A 20,355-nucleotide genomic window follows, 5' to 3' on the forward strand; every position below is an offset into this window, starting at 1 on the left:
CTGTACCACACGTGACAAAAGACACTGTAAAGTGAGTCTGGGCAAGTATTTACCTCATCCCATCCCTATTACACCCAGTGAATCTCTTTGAGGGCTGCTGTAAGCCTGATGAATGTTTGTCTCATAATATTGATATGCACCACATCAAATTTTCAAGAAGTACTGTGGTACATATCTCAGAACCCTGTCATTAATATAATCTGTCCTAGAGGTCTTTTTACTTTTCTGCAGGATCTCTGTAGCCAAGTAAGAAAGCAGCTATGAAAGTGTACTGCTCGTCACAGGATTCCACATAGGGTCAACTCAGCTGGGAGGAGGTGATCCTTGGAGACCTTCTTTCTTGGAACCTTCTTCCCTCCAGGACCTCATCCCATGGCTCTGTACTGAGCACATCCCTGAAGAGACCAAAGCCTGCTCTCCTCAAGTCTGGGGCAGTGACTCTGCTGTGCATCCTTTCCACAGTCCTAACACTTCAACATTCCATCATGTCATGGTCACTCCAGCCAAGGCTGCTCTGGAGCTTCACATTCCCCACAAACCCCTTCTTTTCTGTGAGAAAAAGATCCAGCATGGCATCACTCCTCATGGGCCCCTCTGTCACTTGGAGAAAGAAGTTACCATCAGTGCATTCCTGGAACCTCCTGGATCACCTGTGCTCTGCTGTGGTGTCCCTCCAACAGATATTGGGGTGGTTGAAGGAATACATGAAGAGTCTTCCTGGTTAGTGCTATAATGCCACTGTCCCTGCCCTCCTTCCATCCCATCCCATAAGGTCTCAGCCAGCTCCTCATCCATCCCCAGGAAGAGCTCCACGCACTCCAGCTGGACATTAATATAGATGGTAAGAGCTCTTCCTTGTCTCCCTTGCTTGTCCTTCCTGAAGTACCTGAATCCTTTCATTCCAGTATTCTGGTCATAGGATCCATCCCACACATGTCCACGATTCCACAGCCCTGCAGATCTCTACACATTTCTAACTCCTTTTAATTATTCCCAATGCTACATGCATTTGCACTGAGGCATTTAAATCCATCCCCCAGCGAAGCTTTGGACTGCCTGAATTTCCTTTGTGCTGCTCTTCAGGGGCTCTCCTGCTGAGATGTGAGCCCTCTCCAGGCTCTGGGGTCTCCTGCTGTAGGAGTGGGATGGGCTGAAGGTCCCTCCCCATGGAAACGTTAAAGCCCTGCCCACCAGCTTGGCAAGGCGGTCACTGACGATGCTCTTCCCCTTCTCTGACAGATGGAGCCCATCTGCCCCCAGCAGACCAGGTCTCCAAGCAGAATCTCATATTCTAGGCAGCTGAACCAGTTGCTGGTGCAAGATTTCATTCTCCTGCATCACTGACCCCTCTTCCTCCCTCTTTGCTGTGTGTGGCAGCAGGAAAGTTTGGCTCTGTTTGGCTGTGGGCTCACTGCAGACTGTGCTTGGAGCCAGCTCTCCAGCTCCTCCCTGACACGGCTGGCCCATATCACCACCTCCTGCAGCTCAGCCAACTGTTGCAAATATGCAAATTGTAATTAGAAGGAAAAGTGTTAGACCAGCCACATTAGCACTGATGTTGCAAACACGCTGCAGCTTGATTTACACCACAACATTTTGACAGCACAATTATGTCAGTTAAAAACAGGGGAGAGAGCAGCTACAGCATATTAGCTCTGACAGAGCTGACGAAATCACTCCTTGTTGAGTTCACACTGAATCTAACATATTTTCTTCTGAAGCAGAAGCAGAGCTGTACAGGGACTGCTTGGGAAACAAGCTGTGAAGGCAAGAAAGTATAGCCAGGGAGCAATGAGGAGCAGTTGGAAGCAGCACAATTAGCACACGTGGATCCACAAGAGGATGACCTCCTTTTTCAAACCTTTGTAGTTTTTGCTAGAAGAGAAACTCCTACTGAATTCAGTAGGCTATTGAGGGGTCTGTCTAAAGTTCACACAGCACCGGATGTGAATAAGGCCATGAGGCCGCGATTCTAACAATTAAATTGTAATTATTAGGAACCTGGCACAGCTGCAACTGAATATCCCAAATGCAGCCTACTCGGAATCTTTCCTATGCTTGTGAGTGCATATAAAAAGTTAGTAAAAAAGTGCCTTATTATCTAAAAACATACAGGATATAAAAGAAGTGACTCATCAGAAATAAAACCTCTGATTTAAATTACTGGTATCGTGCTAACATTTGCCTCCCAGTCCTTTGAGAGGTCAGGCTTTGCATGAATATTTTGTATTGTGAAATCAATGAAGACACCAAGTTCTTTTTCCAAGATGAAGAGATCGAATCCCTGCTTTAAATAGGGAAAAAAAGCATTGACATTTCAAGAACAGTACAGTTTGTACCTCTAAGATGAGATGTGAGCAGTGTGAGTTATGACTCTGATATTAAGTAGTTCTGGTCCATCTACTACTCTCCTCTCAAGAGCAACTTCAATTTCCATCTCCACTGAAGGTAAAACGAAGACTGAATTAGAAGCATGTTTCTTCTCCAATTCAGTTCTCTTTAAAACAGAAGAGGGGAGTTAAAAACGTCTTGGACAGAGGGCAAGGCACTATGTATAACTACAGCAAAGTCAGCAGTATTGTAGCAGAAAAAACAAACACTTGAGATTTAAAATAGAAACTGCATGCCTGGATTTTAGCAGGGAGCTCTTTTCTTTCCTTGTGTAATGGACAGGGACAGGAATATAAAGGCCACAAAGCAAGGGGTATATTCCATCTAAGCTGCTGCCTAACCACAGAAATTAGAAAGAGCTTTCAGCAGTGAAACTCCTTAAGAGTCAAAAAACTCCTAAGCTTCCAAAAGTGAGTGAAAGGAGATTGTAAATTTTCAAACAGAAGAGTGAAATAAACATATTTCTGTAAATATTAGTGAAACCTGATACTTCAACTATACACTTTTTTTTTCTTTTTTTCGTTTTTCTTTTTACCTGGCACAAAACACAACCTTATATTTCACAGGGCTGACACCTGTCCCCAAAAACAGTGGAAAAAACACTGGCCAGGAACTGCAAGCACCACAGGGCCGTGAAAGCCCAGCCCACTGACCTGCCTGAGGAACCTTCTGGAAGCCTCCAGTCGCCATTTACCTGCCTGAGGAAGGTTCTGGAATCCCCCAGTCACCGCTAACCTGCCTGAGGAACCTTCTGGAATCCCCCAGCCTCCATTCACCTGCCTGAGGAACCTTCTGGAAGCCCCCCATTGCCATTCACCTCCCAGAGGAGCATTCTGGAAGCCTCCAGTCACCGCTAACCTGCCTGAGGAACCTTCAGGAATCCCCCAGTCACCATTCACCTGCCTGAGGAACCTTCTGGAAGCTTCCAGTTGCCATTCACCTGCCCAAGGAACCTTCTGGAAGCCCCCCCGTCACCATTCACCTTCCTGAGGAACCTTCCAGAAGCCTCCAGTCGCCATTCGCCTGCCTGAGGAACCTTCTGGAATCCCCCAGTCACCATTCACTTGCCTGAGGAAGGTTCTGGAAGCCTCCAGCCACCATTTACCTGCCTGAGGAACCTTCTGGAATCCCCCAGTCACCATTCACTTGCCTGAGGAAGGTTCTGGAAGCCTCCAGCCACCATTTACCTGCCTGAGGAACCTTCTGGAATCCCCCAGTCACCACTAACCTGCCCGAGGAACCTTCTGGAATCCCCCAGCTTCCACTCACCTTCCTGAGGAACCTTCTAGAAGCCCCCAGCCGCCATTCACCTCCCAGATGAGCCTTCTGGAAGCCCCCAGTCACCTCTAACCTGCCTGAGGAGCCTTCTGGAAGCCTCCAGCCTCCACTGGCCTTCCTGAGGAAGCTGCTGGAAGCCCCCAGTCCGTCCCCGCAGAGCCGCCTGAGGAACTTTCTGGAAGCCCGCAGCTGCCGCAGGTCACAGCGGGTCGGGCCCTGAGGGCTGCGGGCAGCCCCCGGTGCTGGGCCGGCCCCGCCCTGCCCTGGCACAGCCCCTCCCGCAGTGCCGGCCGCTCCCCCCGGGGGCACGACAGCGGGGGCGCTCCCTTCAGGAGCCTGGCGGCTGACGGGCTCCCCTCGGGGACACGGCTGGGGCGCTCCCTTCAGAAGGGGGACAGTGGCCGAGGCGCTCCCCTCGGGGGTACGGCTGGGGCGCTTCCCGCAGGGGTCCGGCAGCCGGGGCGCTCCCCTCAGTGGCACAGCCTCTTCAGGGGCACGGCTGGGGCGCTCCCATGAGGGGCACGGCTGGGGCGCTCCCCTCAGGAGGGGCACGGCTGGGGCGCTCCCATGAGGGGCACGGCTGGGGCGCTCCCCTCAGGAGGGGCACGGCTGGGGCGCTCCCATGAGGGGCACGGCTGGGGCGCTCCCCTCAGGAGGGGCACGGCTGGGGCGATCCTATGAGGGGCACGGCCGGGGCGCTCCCCTCAGGGGTTCGGCTGAGGCGCTGCCCTCGGGGGCACGGCTGAGCTCCCCTCAGGGGCACGGCGGCTGAGGCGCTCCCCACAGGGACACGGCTGGGGCGCTCCCTAAAGAGGACACGGCTGGGGCGATCCCCTCAGGGACACGGCCGGGGCGCTCCCCTCGGAGGCACGACGGCGGGGGCACGACGGCTGAGGCGCTCCCCAGCCCCACGTCCACGCTCATAGCTCAGAATCCCGCAGAAACTCCAAGGCGAGTCATCCAGCATGGATTTCATGAGCAGGGGTAGTAGCATCACCAGGTGAAGTCTCCCCAAGGCTCAGCCCCCCGCAACTCCCAGAGTCGTGCCCAGGGGACAGGCAGCCACAAACCAAGCTAAATTCTAGATTGGATGCGTTTCCTTCTATCTGACGGGATTTTGGGCTCCATCCCTCTCTAGGAGGAGCTGCCTGCCGTGTGAGGGTGAGCTCCTCCTGCCCATAGAGAGACAGAGGGGTGCGAGGAGGCCGGGATGGCTGCCCTGGGTTACTTAAACCAGCTGGGGTGGGCAGGAGAATCAAAATAAAACTCTGGGTTGTGGTAACAGTTTAATAGCTGAGAACAAAGTAAAATGCAGAAATGACATGAAATGACAGTGATTATGATAACAAAAAGGAAACAAACAAGTGATGGACAGTGCAGTTGCTCACCACTCACTGACCAATGCGTGATTCCCCCTTCCACACCCAGATTGGCCCCACTTGAGGGTGACTCCCCCAGGAAATACCAGGCAAGATGTTCTCTGGTGAGGAATATGGCTTTGGCCAGTGCAGGTCATCCATCCCAGCCACGCTCCCTCCCAGTTTCTTTTGTGCGCCTTCTCACTGGTAGAGCATGACACAAAAACAAAAACCCATAACCAAAAAAAAAAAAAAAAAAAAAAAAAAAAAAAAAAAAAAAAACACCAGAAAGCCCGCCCGCCCACCCACCCAGAAAAAGCCAAACAAAAAAGTAAAAATTCAGTGACTTAGGATAAACAGGACTTAGCAAAACGCAAAACCTCCGTGTGTTATCAACACCATTCTCATTCCAAATCCAAACCACGGCACTGTAGCAGCCAGAAAGAAGAAAATAATTCCATCCCAGCTGAGAGCAGGGCACAGGCCCACCGTGAGCTCTCACCTCACACAGGGGTCTGGCCATTGCCATGGGGAAACGTGAGTGTCCTTGTTTTCCAGCCTGGCCCAGAAGCAGGATTGCAGAGACATTTAAGCTCAGAGCTCAAACACAGCGAGCCTTTAGGGATTGGGGTCAGGGAGAGACGGTAAACGCTTGACTCAATCCCATTTGTGAATTAAACTAAAGCATGGGCTTAGCAGCCGTGCTGCAGGTTTAATGAAGCTTCAGCTTGTGCAGCCTGCCTTTCATTAACTTGGACAGACTTGCTGGAGTGCCCCAGGGTGGAGAACATGAAAGGACACTTGGGCCAAGTCGCTGGAGAGGCCTCTGGCCAAGCACAAACCACCATGTTCTGCCTGCCAAGCTGTGCCACGGCCCCTCCTGGCTGGAGGCACGCCAGGACTGCTGCTTCCCACCCCTGGATACAGAGAGAGATCAGCTGTAGCTGCAGAGAGATTCCCAGCCTCGTGGTGCTTCCAGTGAAAACCAGGCATAGCTTCTGAAAATAGAAAAAGTATTATTAAAAAAAAAATCTGTCTGAAATTTGGGCTATTCCAACAACCTTTTTATAAAAAAACCCAAAACATGTTCTCTACATTGCACTAATTTTTAAAAGCCTGGCACTTGGTACTCATGAGAGCAGCATTTCCACTGCCAAGATTATTTTACTCTCATAGGACAGTGATAACCAAATCTAAAAAAGCTCATGGAGCAAAGACTTTGAGAAGATTTACCCAGTTATTTGACAGGCAGAGGAATTGCCTCATTTTGCCTTCTATTTTAATAACGAGTGCTCTTCCCACTTGCCTGGATTGAACAGGCTGATCTCACCAGCAAGCTATTTTTCCACTCAAACATCTGCCCAGACAGCTTGGAGCAAGACTGAAACGCCAGGCTGGGTTCTTTTATTGTAGGAGCAGGAATTAAGATCCCAGATGTTGCTGCTCGACACCTGTACCTTATTTTCGTCAGGCACTGCTGCAGCTGGAGCGAGAATGTGACACAGCAGAATCACAGCAGCACTTGCTGTGATCTCTTTCTTGTTAATCAAGAAAGAACAAACATATGATATATATGTTTGATGAGACAGGGGGCTGCTGGTGGCCTGTAACCCTGTGCCAGGTCTGCCACTGCTGGGGATGGCCCTTGTGCTCTGCTCCGAGGCCTCAGCACTGATTCACACCCTGCCTGCTTTGGCAGAACATTTCCTGACCTACCTGCGAGTTTGCTTTTAACTTGCCTTAGCTGTAGCAGCATTTTTTCTTCTGGCCACACAGTCATGGATGATTTGGTTTTACTTTTGCTTATCCTGGTATGGTGCCACTGTAGTTGTCCTGTCCACAGACAGGAGTGGCAGGTCATTGTTCTGTGCAGAAGAAGAGGCAGCCAATATAAATGATGTCCCATGGAGAAAACACAGACCTGGGGTGGTAGCACAGGATGCAGTGGGGAGAAGTACAGGAATAAGATGACAAAAGATGAGGCATGGGCTTTCCACTGGAAACCCCACAGCTACAAACCAACCAGATATTGTTTTCCATTAAAAACACAGATCTAGAGTTAGACAGAACCACATTTTCATGCAGAACAGAACAAGGAACAAGTTTGTACAATACACAAGATAAATCAGCAAATTTGGATATCATGTGGGTTGCAAACCAGCAATGAAGCAGCCAATGTGACAGTTTGTTGGCAAACATAAAAACCATAAAAAAGATCCCAAGTGGATCCTGGAGTGAGAAAGATGCAGCCAACATCAGATCCCTCCCAGCCAAAAGAGCCCATGTGCTGGTGACCAGCCTTAGCACCTCTACCACTACACTGGAGGCAGCAACACGAGGACCCTGAGAAGTGGCAAGGTGAGGGCAACACCAGGAAAGGGGCAAGAAGCTGGAACTGTGAGTATAAGACACTTAGCTGTATTATTATTATTATTATTATTATTATTATTAGTATTATTATTATTTCTGCATAGATGGTTTTTTTTCTGTAATAATTAGGTCTGGGCTAATAGCGATTCTTAAAGTTAAGATTTCAGCCATCTTGGCTTTGCAATATATCCTATATATCATGTTTTTTCTTTCTTGATTAACAAGATTTTGAAGGTAACAGGGTTTAAAATTAGTCTGTGTTGTCACAGTAGTACTCAAAGTGCACTCAGAGTTACAGATACAGGATTTAAAGTCCTTGTGTGTGGAGGAGATCCCAGACTACAGGTCACTTTAGAAAGTACAGAAAGGACAAAAAAATGGAAGTGGTAAGAACAGAATTTAGCAAGATTTAAAAATTGTCATGGCAATGTACTCTTACATGTAAATCAGTGTATGAATTTAGGTAAATTATACTAAGAGCTGCCACTGCTTAAGGATTTTTCTGTCTTTTGTAGGCAAGACTGCAAGTGTTGCATTTTTTTTTTTCAATTTGCTTTTAAAAGTGTATATTCCTTATTAGCAGAATATCAGATTATTTGTTGAATTTAGCTTGAGACATTTATACATTTCTTTGAAAGAATCTCCATCTTATTGTAAACCAGCCCTTCGTGCCTCCTGCCTTCTAAGGATTTATATTTATATCCTGGCCAAACTTGCCCTTCTGTGACGTTAGACTCACACCATTGTTTAGCCTTCCCCGTGGGGAGCAGGCAGGAAAAAAATCCGAGGTTTTTAGAAACATTTCTACTAATTGCATAGAATAAAGGTTAAAATTAACGAAATACCTGACATTGTGATGAACTTCCAGGGGAACAAGGTTTCAGACCCAGGGAATCTATTGTAAATGCTTACTAAAAATACCACTCCTTAATAATTAACCCGGAGCTGGCCGTGGAGCAGAGCAGTACATGCTTCTGTCAGCAGCTCCTTGAGTTTGGCCCTATTTCATGTGCAATTAGGAAGAGTGACTTTCCTAACCGTGCCAGAGACCTCCCACACCCTTGGATGGACTCGGAACAAGCGGCGTGTGGCAGTGCAGGGGTCGAGCTCGGAGGTGCCGCTTTTTGGGGCCGTGAGCTGCTGTTGTCAGCACTGGGAGTGCCCTGACCCGGCTCCGGCAGCGCGCACGGAACGAGCCGGCTGCTCCTGCTGCCCCTCGCCGAGCCCGGGGCTGCGCATCCACCTCCATCCCGCCCTGTCCCGGGGCTGCACATCCACCTCCATCCCGCCCTGTCCCGGGGCTGCGCATCCACCTCCATCCCGCCCCGTCCCGGGGCTGCGCATCCACCTCCATCCCGCCCTGTCCCGGGGCTGCGCATCCACCTCCATCCCGCCCTGTCCCGGGGCTGCGCATCCACCTCCATCCCGCCCTGTCCCGGGGCTGCGCATCCACCTCCATCCCGCCCTGTCCCGGGGCCGCCGCGGGGAAACAGCGCTGGGGAAAGCGCCCAGCTCCCGCCAAAGGCACCGAGAGGCAGCAGCACAGGGCTCTCGGGTTAAGTTTTCTTTCTGACCCGAGATTCCAGCCTGGTGGTTCTGGTGGGGCTTTTTCTGCCCTCTGAAGGCTTTGAGTCTGGCGCGAGAATGAATTGGAGTCTCAAGGTCGTGTTTTTTCTTGGTTTCTCGTGTGTTTATTAATTCTTATCTTACAATTCTCTGTGCTGGCCAAGGCGTTCGCAGCAGCTTGGACACGATGCAACTCCCCTCGTGATGGGAGGTCACTCTGCCTTTATACAGATAACTACAGACTTATTATTTACCATTCCATACCAATGCCCAGTGCCTGGACTAGAAGGGTCATTTCTACTGTGACCCAATCCCCTCAAACTACCTTGTGCCCACGTCACTGCAGACAATGGATCCAAGGGAGAACAAGAAGAACCCAGGGTTCCACCCTAAATCCTCCATCTTGTTCCTCTACATTCTAAAAATCCCAAAATTACAAAATCTTCCACCCAGTGATAACTACACCACTGTCTGTCACACATTTGTGACTTGTAATTCCTCTCTGTGTTGGGAGTTTTTCCAACGGACTGAAATCAAAGCCTGTGTCCCCCTGGGCTCTGTGCCAAGGTCTCAAACCCCCCTGCACAGACCCCAGACCCTCTTTCTGGGGTCCCAGACCCCTCTGCCCAGGTCTGTGACCTTCCAGGGAGCCCAGAGGGATTCCCTGGACTCTGACAGAGGGATGGGTAAGGAGGGTCCTCACCAGCCTGGGTTGGTGACACCTGCACTGCTCCAGGGCCTGACCACTGCACTGAGGCCACCGGCCACAGTCAAAGGGGGAGCAACATTTTCTGCCAAGGCCTATCTGTGGCATTTGTTTAGTATTTTTGGAAATGCAATCTGAGTGTAGCAGATTATTCAGAGGGGACTTGGATTATTTTTGAAAAGAATACAGATTATTTATACAAGGGGTGATAGGCATGTGGAGGCTGGGAGAAAGCAGAGAGGTGAAGGGAAATTAGAGTTAGAAAAGAAGCAGGCATATGGTGAGCTCTAGAAAATACATGCCAAAAGTATGGAAGAAATAGGAAAAGACCCATGCTTTTCCAAGCAGTGGGGTGGAAAGCCTCTCCCTGCCCCACGGAAGGAGCCAGGGCCTGTGGAGGACTGTCAGCCAGGGACGTGACTCTTTAAGCCCAGCTAATCCTGAAGCGGTGTCTGGGACACTGCTGGTAACTGAGGAATTAGGCTGCAATAAAGCTGCTTGTGCTGCATGTGCACACTGCAGAACACACGTGGTGCTGCCACTGAGGAACAGCACAGCCAGGGGGACCTGGGGCAAAATTTGAAAGGAGAGATGAGCTCTTGCAGAAAGCAGAGAGCTGACGCTGCTCCCTCCTGCATTGCTGTGCACTTGAGCTGCCTGGCATGCAAAACATTCAGAACAAACTGCTCCCAGGAGTGTGGGGCAGCAAGTTCCACAGTTTAATTCTGTGCTGTGGTGAAGTGTACTTCCTTTTGCTTATTTCAATTTCTGTTACCTGGTAATTGCACTGGGCTCCCTGTTACAAGAACAAAGGAGAGCACTGGGAGAAGCAGTCATTTTCTATTCATGTTTTCTAATGATTTTTTGTCGTTACTGTTGCCAGTCATGTATCTCCAGTCATTATTTTTTCTTCAAGTTGAAGAATTCTGGGCTATTCAACCTCTTTTGGCTATTCCACATTGCTGATGAACCAGGGTATAAAGCAGGAGAAAAAAAAAAAAAAAAAAAAAAAAAGGATCAAGTATCTGCCTCTTGCTATTTCCTAAAATCCATGCTGAGTTCTGAACAAGGCAACATCAGGGATGCATCCTGTGATACAAAGATGGTTCTCGTTTTCTTCTTCAATTTGTTTCCTAATTACACCTAATGTTACAATTGTCGTTCTGCCCTCTGTTGGAGTTGAATAGTTAGACTCACCCCCGCAGGCAACAGTTAATTTGCAGTTTAACGTGCTGTAGTACAGAGCTGTTTTTCCTCCCGCGCATTACTTACCAGGGACAAGTTCATTGGGCTCTCAATCAGGCCGTGCAGCTCTGGGCACTCACGTTTGGATCTGGCCACAAACACCCAAACCCGAATTCCCCGCCCCTGCCAGCCCCTCCTCTTGTCAGGGCACTGTGAACCCAACCAAGAGTGCAGCACTCGACCCACAGCCCTCGGGAACTCAGCAGAGTCCTCCTTTCCTGCAGGGATGAAGCTGCTATTTCTGCCCAGCTCTTCTCTTTTACACCCTTGGAGTGAAGGTTATCAGTCCAACAGAAGATTTTTTTTCTCTCTCTCAACAGCTTAGGGGCTTGAGGAAGATTTAGTGAAAACTCTGGTCCTTTCGTTGTTTTTTGTTGGTTTTTTTTTTTTTGTTTTTTTTTTTTTTTAACTTGACAAATACATCTTACTTTTTTTTTTTTTTCTGTAGGAGAGAAGCATAGGCCTGGTGTGGATTACCAAGAGAGGCTGTGAAATCTCCATCATTAGATGTTTTCCAAACTTGGCGGGGCAAAGACCTGAACTAGCTTTGAGCACAAGTCAGGACTAGATGATCTCCACAGTTTCTCCCAACGAATATTTCCATGGTTTTATATTAACTATGTCACACCTGCCTGCTTACTTACAAGCTCCTCTGGAGTTTTAAGACCAATCCTCACAGCTTCTCTTGTTCCCCCCAATATTTAGGCAAGTACCTCACCAGCTGCCTATGCTTTATTGCAGTGTGTAACTTTTAGCAATTCCTTTTGGAAAGAGGTCAAACCTGCTAGCCTGTGGTTAGTAGGACTGTTTCTGAGGCTCTTTCCAAAGTCAGTCTTTCCTCTATTTCCAGCTGCAAGTGACACGTTACAAACCACAGCCACTCACTGCGTTGCTTCAGGGCTCTTGGTCCTCACCAGTTGGCCCTGACAGTGATTGATGGCTCCTGTCACACCTACACAGCTCTTGCTTTGACAGGACACCTTCTCAACACTTCTCCCTTCACCAACCTTCCAGGAAGTCTATTTTTAATCAGTGTGCTCTCTGTCTGGAAATCCTCTACAAATAGTGACAAGCAGTAAGAGCAGAGCACTGTGTGTGTGGAACACACTGGCAGGGGTGTCTCCTTAGTAAATCCTGTGTCTAAGCAGAAGTGCTGCAAGGAAGCACTACACACATCCTACTTTCATGCACCATCTCCTTCATAAAGTCACCTGTTTACTGCAGCAGGTGTGGTGGCTTTTCTCACGTTTGACAATCCATTTAACCCCGTGCAGGACACAACTTAACACCTTATCACTTACCTTTCATAGAGCCTCACATTCCCATTCCAAATCCCACATTAGAAGATCTCCTTAGAACACTCGTGCAGTCTGAGCAGAGTGCTACCCACTATGCAGTAACATGAGCAATTCCCAGCCAGTGTGACCAGGGCAGCACAAACCAATAGTGCAGCTTCAGAGTAGCAGGGAACTCTGCTCTGCCTGTGCTGCATCCCCCCTGAAAGGCTTCAGGTGCACTTACAGAGCTCCTTGCATTAAAAAAGCAGCCAGGAGCCCAGCACAGACACACACTCACCTCCTTTGCCCTTACAGGCACAGCAGGCAGAGCTCAGCTCTCCCCCACTGCCATGGGCAGAGCATCACAGAGACAAGACTCTGGAACAACCCTTTGAGTGTTTTGAGAGCCACAGAAACTCCACAAGATAATTCCTGGGGGCTATCCCCAGCTGCAGGGGTGATCAGAGGAGGCAGGGGCACAACATGTGGAGAAACACAACATGGTTCTCCTGGTTCTCTCCTCATGAAAGTAAAAAGAGAAAAAATACCTGTAGTCTTCCTTTTGTTCTTTGCAGTTTGATGATTATGGTGGTTGTTCTGAAACACTGACGTCAAAAGATTATGAGTTTTGCACCTTTCACAGCATCTCAAATAACCAAGGTTCTACTTTAGTATCTGTTCTTACAAATGGACATCATGGCTGATGAGTTCACTCCCGAGTAAATCTCCTATTTTCTACTACTACTGCTTAGTGCAATAGTCAGTGCTGGTTCTTACTTTGGTGTGGAAATTCAACATTCCAAACTTCATGTGTGCTCAGTGTTCCTGTGGAACTGGCACTGGAAGGGTGGGCAATAAACCAAGTGCCATGATGCAGCCTGGGCCTTAGCCTGGGTCCAGGAGAGAAGGTGCACTGCAACGGTGCCACGTGCTGCTCTCACTGGAATGAGGCTCCCAATGGCTCAGGACCCAGCTGAGTTTTGAAATCAGCCTGGGAAACATGGGGGAGTTCTGGTATCAGCAAGAGCTGGTGCAGAAACAGAGCAGGTGCCCTGCCCCCGTTCCAGTTCAGACTCCTCCTCTGTGAGCAGCCCGAGTCCAAGACACGCTCGCGGTGACCTGAGCAAACCCCTGTGCACACGCCAGCTCCTCACCATGGGCCTGGCACCGAGCCCCTGCTGCCACGAGAGCACTCTGCCTCTTGCTGAGAGCTCTGCATCTGCTCAGGGCTTCCTGCACAAACAGCCACAGCCTGAGCTCAGCTCTAAAGACCAGCACCACAAGGCAGGACTGACTGAGCTTAGCACACTTGGAATTGAGCATTCAAAAAGGTGACCAGGTACAATCTGCAGGGATGGGTGGGACTGTGGAGACACCGTGGTCCCAGAGCTGCTTCACTTGGTCCCAGGTAGCAAAATTCAGAAACCAAAGCACATCGACCCTAAGGGATTTTCAGATTTAAAGAAAGCAGAAGCTGTATCATGTAAGGGAATCAAACAGCACAAGCCAGTTCTCCTGAGAACTTCTGAAGGCTAATCACAAGTATTACATAAAATTCACACACAGTTCATTCTTGTATAAACCTCTTAACATTGTATAACAACACTTGGATAGATGTATATTTTTCACTTCTTGTGAAGAACATCAAAATTTAGTTCTCTCAACAGAATGATTTTAGGTTGTGGGGTTTATTTTTTACAGTCCTAGACTGGATGTGTAATAGACTAACAAATAATTCTAGAGCACTGGTTTGCCCCAGTAATTTCAATTTATATTCTACAGGGATACATAAATGACTTGAAGTCCTCTATGTTTGCTTTTCTCTCACATCTGAAATTATACTTGAATAACCATTATAACCTACATTAAATAAGGGAGCACTTGTATGATTATCTGGGCTAAAATAGCTACAAATTTATTCTCACAAAAGCCTCAGTAAGGTATCTATCTAAGGTATCACAAAAAAACCATGGTTTTGCAATATGAAGCTCCATTTTGAAATTGGATGCTTGAGATGTGTGAATATACTCAGCAAATTCCAATCAGATTTTTCCACCAAAAAAGATGCAGTTTTTCTTATTAAAAAATTATAGCCACGTTTTAAAAATAGGGCAAGAGACTACAAACAATAATTGCATCACTTCTATTTACAATGCTTAATTTCTGCTGCTAAAGTATAATTTCATTATAGCACTTCAACCTAGATATTTTTAATTTGGGTAAGACAGCTTTGCTTTAAAATTCCTTGCCAAATGAAGACAAAATTTAAAATATGAGCCAGCAAAATGACACCAGATGTTACACAGCAGTTTTATATAACACATCACTGAACTGCTTTTTGAGGCTCAGTAACCTGAATATCAAGCTTTTGAACCCAAATTCACGGCTCTGCATAGAGCTGTGACACAAAGTGATCTCACTCCAAGTTTTCCTTATGGTTTGTACTTCAACTCAATTCAGACCATAAATTTAACAGTAGATCAGAAAACAACTCTGGCCTGGATCCTTTTAAAATGTTTGCACTGGAAATGTTTTCAAGAGATGTACGTTTGGGGTGAGGGGCCAACAATACATCCATGAACAAACCCCACTTTTCCACAACTTGGACATCGTTACCAGAGATAAGGTGTGTACAAGGCTCCTGATGGTATCATTTGACAAAACCAACTCCTTCCTTCCCTTTCTCATTCAAACTTCTGCAGTAATGCCTTTCACCTCGGTTTTCATGCCTCATGTACTGGAAGCAGTGAGAAAAAGTAAGTGTCATTCTAGGACATAATCACAGGGTCATCTTTACAGGTGGAATGACAATTTCATCCACTTCACACCCCAGGTTAACATTCTTCCTCCCCACATTTAAAAACACTAAGTGCAGAGACACAACTAAACTTTCTGTTAAAATACAGAAATTTAAAGGATTCCTACACTAAGCAGTGTATTTAATAAAATTCCTGTTATTTTTTCTTTTACTCTAAGCAGAGTACCCTTTAATACATTCCCTGATTTTATTCTGCAGAAATCCAATGAACCTTCCTTTAAGTAACTTTGGTCCACTTCAGACAGACCAGAACTCTGGAAATAGGAACTACTGCCTGCACAACTCTTCATTATTTACCAGTGTGGAGAGAAAGTCTTTCGCCTTTGCTTCTCCAAAGTGACGAAGTGGAAGCTCAAATTGCAGGTAAGGAGATGTGGAGATCCAGTCTGAAGACAGCAGGGGACAGATGTGACACATCTGCCTCTGCAGTGCCAGGCTCTGTCCCTTTCCTCCAAACAAGCTCCCTCTGCATCACCAGGGCACTGCTGGCACACACAGATGTATCATACCAACCTTGGAAACCTGGGGCACAACCTACAGCTGGAATAAAAATCCTGTGGCATTAGTAAACCAATCTACCCTTGGGTAAGGGCTTCCAGCAGTTGCATTATTTATAATGGTTTCATTTTTATTTACAGTAAGACTATCTGAACCTACTGATGCTGCAAACATCTTAATAAATTACAGTCCCTTAGATAGGGGACCTTTAGGGCAAGTAAAAAAGAAAATATATGAAAGGCTTCTATTCCACACAGCTAAAAGAACCCAGAAGTGTCCTTTATCCAAGGATAAATTAACATATTACACAGAGAAAGAGAAGCAGCAGTATCAAAAATTACAGTGGCCTGGTTTTGAAAACACTTGGCTAGCGGAATTCAGGGCAATTTCCAATCTCGTTATCTACAAGAACCCAATTAACAGGCCATCCTATAAGGGCAGGCTTGATGCAGAAGAATGGCACTTACCTAAGTCCTCTATCTTCTGAACTCAAATTCACATTTTCGTTTTTCCCATGCCTTTTAAACAAGAAAAGTACCCCACATTCATGAAGAGAAACATTACTGGAAAACCATGTGGGCTTGCCTGGTTACAGCCCCAGCTACCCAAGTGTACTCTGGCTTCTGCTCAGTGATGTCCAGAAAGGAAATAAGAGACAAATCAGTGCCATATGCATCAGGCCACACCACTTCCTCCTATGCAAATCAAGCAGTTTGAAACAGATTGAAAGGGAAATAGTTTATGAGAAAGGCTGTGACTCCCAAATCTTTGGTGGAAGCTTCACAATTATCCTGTTAATCTGAAAATGCTGATGTCACCCCTCAGCACCCACACACAACGCTTTCATTACGTAACCATCAACAACATAAGAGGAAATACTCTTAGCAGATTTTTTTAAAACATTTGCTTACATAAAGCTGGATTTGCCTCTTACAGTACCACACACTAATAACACACTTTCTTCTATGTTTCAAACTCCAGTACCGTTCCCTCAGAGCACAGAAAAGGTTACATTGTGCTGCTGCTTGTCCAGAGTGGTAATGAGATGACACATCATATTCAACTCGTGTTACAGTTCATGAATTATTGCATATTGTACCCATAGCTAGTTGTACCAATTAAGGAAAAATCCATGGGAAAAAATCCATCCTGAAATTAAAGCATCATTCATATTAATCAAGAAACAGAGCAACACTCATGGCAGTTTCCTCCCTTTTCACTTCAGAAAGACCTTAACGCCCCCCATGATGTGAGAAGTCTCACCATAAGGTCTGTGCCATTTTCCCTGTGCTCTATCACATTTATGTTACTGACTACAGCTCTCCAGTGTTGTTACTGAAAGATCAACTCGTGCAGAGAACTCTAAAATGCACCAAGAGACACAATAATACATCATCTCCAGAAAATGTCCAGCCTCGCTGGTTTGACTGACCCCAGCCTCAGGTCCAGGCACTGGATTTTGTTGTCCCAACACACAGGTGAAAAGCAAAGCACTAAGTTTAGGATGCTCCTTTATCATTTTTATCATCCTTTTTTTCATTTTTTTCTTTTAGCAATTTACCTGACACTGCCTTCTTTCTGCAATCACTCAGAGGAGTGTTTTATTGCATGTTAAAAGACAAGATATGTATTGAAAGTAGCAATTTTATTTGAGTTAAAATTATTTACAAAAACCCAAAGACATACTTCATGAAACTGGTACAAACTATTTTTCCTGCCGTTGGCTTTTGCTCCAAAGATCACAGCTGAGAAATACTGTATAAAATAAAAATAGGATTGGATTCAGAAAAGTACTCTACTGTTCTAATTTCCAATTGAGAGTATTTACACAAATATTTACAATGGAAAAAAATGTTACTTTAAAACTTTAATTTGCAAGTTGACCTCAAGTACCCTTTAATGCAGAGTTATTTGAGGGTCTAACACACAAAAACGCACTGCAGTTCACAGGGTGATTTCTCCCCCCACCCTCAAAAAAAAAAAAATCTGCATTTTTCAGTGCTTGACAATTAGTTACATTTAAAAAAAACCTGTTAAACACTGAGGTAAATCAATTCCCAATTACCAGTGTAACAAAGAAAGGTAGTTGTCCCTGCTTTCCCCCATCATATTTGCATCTTCTTTTCTCTTGCCATCTCTCCACAGAAAACTACAGAATCAATTTGAAATCTCATTACAGATACGAAAATCTCTAAAATCCAAAAACTAGATGGGCCAAATAATTTCCTCCTGATGCAGATCATCTACATGCACCCTCTCCCTTGATACTGTTTTGGGTTTTTTTAAAGAAGGGGAACACAACCTCAAAAACTTTTCTGAGTTACACTGATACACTAAGTTTTAGAAGGTGATGAGAGAAAATGCAAAAAAATATGACCAACATAAGATTTTTGCCGTTAATCAGTTACTTCCTTACAGAATTCCCAACAATCTGCATTATCAAAAATAGGAAGACATAGAAGGCAGCCACTGTATGTAAAAAATTTACAGCTGGCACTGATACAAAAGCACAAGTTCTTAACTTTATACACGGAGATAACACAAGATCTAAAAGCAGGTTAGATTTCCTGTTATTTCCCCCTCATTATACATAGAACTAATATTTTTATGGCTTCAAGTTTTACAAATTTAATGGAGTAACATGATGTAACTACCTATACAGGTATTTAAAAATGTCAACGAAGCAGATCGCAGAACAGTCTGCAAATATTCAAGACCACCTTAATAAAAATAATTAATAATCAATTCTGTTGGTCTGAATAGTGAGTGCAAGAAAAAAATTGTTACAAAAGTCATGTATTTTCTGGGATTCTTTGTTCCACTTAAGTCCTCAAACACAATGCTTTGCTGTGAACTAGACCTCAGACTGAACAAAATCTTAGCTATATCAGCAATTTAAGGCTTTGTGTTGTATGCATTTCAACTCTGTCATACTACAGAAGGATGAAATAGAAAGATTATGTCAGCTGGAAACATTAATCCCCATTGGTGTTTTAGCTTCTTTAAAATTCTTCCCCCTAAAGCATCCAAATTCATTGTATTCAACATTATAAAACACACCTTGAGTTCTTCCTTGAAACAAATTAAAACAGCATTTCAAAGTTTTTGCTTATCAGAAGTGTAAACTACCCTGGGATTCAGTGGTTTTTAAATCTTTTTTTTTTTTTTTTTTTTTTTTTTTTTTGTCTTTCTTTCTTTATTTCATTTGCATTTTAAACAGGGCACAACTTTTTACAGTCACTATTCCTTTTGTGGATCACACACCCTCAATGGCTTCTGTGGTTATGGATCTGCTCTTGGAACTACAAAGCGTGATGGTCTAGCAGGTTACAGTACGTGGGCCACGGGAGCTTTAGAACTGAGAAATAGTTCAATGACCTAATTTCAATCAAAACAGTATAAAAAATAAACTATCCAATCCTCGCCTCTTTGGATTCCAACAAATTTTAAATATAGACAGTAGTTAAAATCACAAAAGTATTTAAAAATTTATAGTTTATGATTTTGGAATAGTCTAGTAATAAAAAAAGCAGGAGCAAATTAAACTCAAATAGGAGCGGTGCTGCTGTCCAGAACTTCTTTATTAGAACATTTGTTTGATACCTCAGTAGCTAAGCTGCCTTTGCACCTGGCTGGCATGAAACAGTGGCTCAACAGTAAACAGCAGTTGCACTATCAGCAGCAAGTTTTTCCCCTTGAAACTTGTCACAAACAAAGCAAGAAAAAAAAAAAAAAATAGGGAGGGTAAACCCTGCCAAAAATATTTAAATACTGCACTGCATCATAAACAGCAAGGTTTCTTTATTTACTTTGCTCAGAACCTTTTTCCCCTCATTTTTGATAGTTGCAGATTGATGTAGTAACTGTCTTTTAGAAAATGCTGAATGCATGGTTAAGAGACCAGGTAGCCTTAAAAATCCGAACACGAATGACACAGATGAATGCTCTCGGTACATCCTTCAAGGACTTCTTTCATGACTTCTTCTTTTGTCTAAGGGTAGCTCCAGCTTTTAGAGTGCCTGCAGCGGAAGTTAAGTATCTAGCAGTGTTCCAAGTATTCAATCACCCTAGAGATAGATTTCTGGCCTGTTGTTCCAACAGCACACTGGAAATGCAATAGAAAACACAAGTAACAAACAAGCATTTGTAGCACCTCCTTCAAATATCTGAGAGCTATTCTATTTTCAGAATTTTAGTATTTACAATTATGCATCAGTAAAAGCAACTAAGTTCAGACAGCCAATTCAGAATATCACAATCAAAATATGACAGACAAAATTATAAAAGAAAAATGGCTTTCAGTACTAGAAAGCAGTGCTCTTATGAAGAAAAACTGAAAAATGTTAATGCTTCTAAAAATCCATGAAATATTAACAGAAAACAAAATTACAGAAATATCTACATATATCAATTTGAAATGGGTATTACTTACAGTAAGGTTCATAAAACTGAGAAATTTTTTAAGCATTTCAGTCATTATCGAGAAGTCCCCTTCAGGTAAGTACTCCCTCACAGTAGTCACATTGATCTAAGAAATAAAACAGTCTTGTCTGATTTGGGAAACATTTTTCTGACACAGAACTACAATGCTCTGCATGTGAGATGCACTAAGACGAGTATATTCACAGCATAAAGCTGGCTTTTGCTGCCATCTTTATGATGTGAGTCTCTTTTAAGCAGTACTCATATCTTTACTGTGTTTCTGTTTCTAGAAAACTATTGCTGAAATAATTTTCTAGTGTTGGTTTGCTGAAGTTTTTTCCTAAAAACATGAAAAAGAAAATTTTAAAAAAAGACTATTGGACATCCCCAGGACCTCAAGATTATCAAGAACTAAACCCCGCCGCA

General features: G+C 45.1%; 1 protein-coding gene across 6 annotated transcripts in view; it reads right to left on the reverse strand.

The window, feature by feature from the left end:
* Positions 1 to 17,133: 17,133 nt before the first annotated feature.
* WAPL (WAPL cohesin release factor) overlaps positions 17,134 to 20,355 on the reverse strand; it is a 123,992-nt gene continuing 120,770 nt past the window's right edge. For all 6 annotated transcript variants that reach the window (XM_083866294.1, XM_083866297.1, XM_083866298.1 and 3 more), the window contains 2 exons: positions 19,940 to 20,035; positions 17,134 to 19,612 (listed from right to left, as the gene is read on the reverse strand). In XM_083866294.1, the coding sequence (XP_083722420.1) occupies positions 19,547 to 19,612; positions 19,940 to 20,035 (162 nt within the window). In that variant the 3' untranslated portion in view covers positions 17,134 to 19,546. The remainder of the gene's footprint in view (positions 19,613 to 19,939; positions 20,036 to 20,355) is intronic.

Source organism: Zosterops lateralis (genome assembly GCF_965231275.1).
Source record: "Zosterops lateralis genome assembly, chromosome: 8".
Lineage (NCBI taxonomy): Eukaryota > Metazoa > Chordata > Aves > Passeriformes > Zosteropidae > Zosterops > Zosterops lateralis.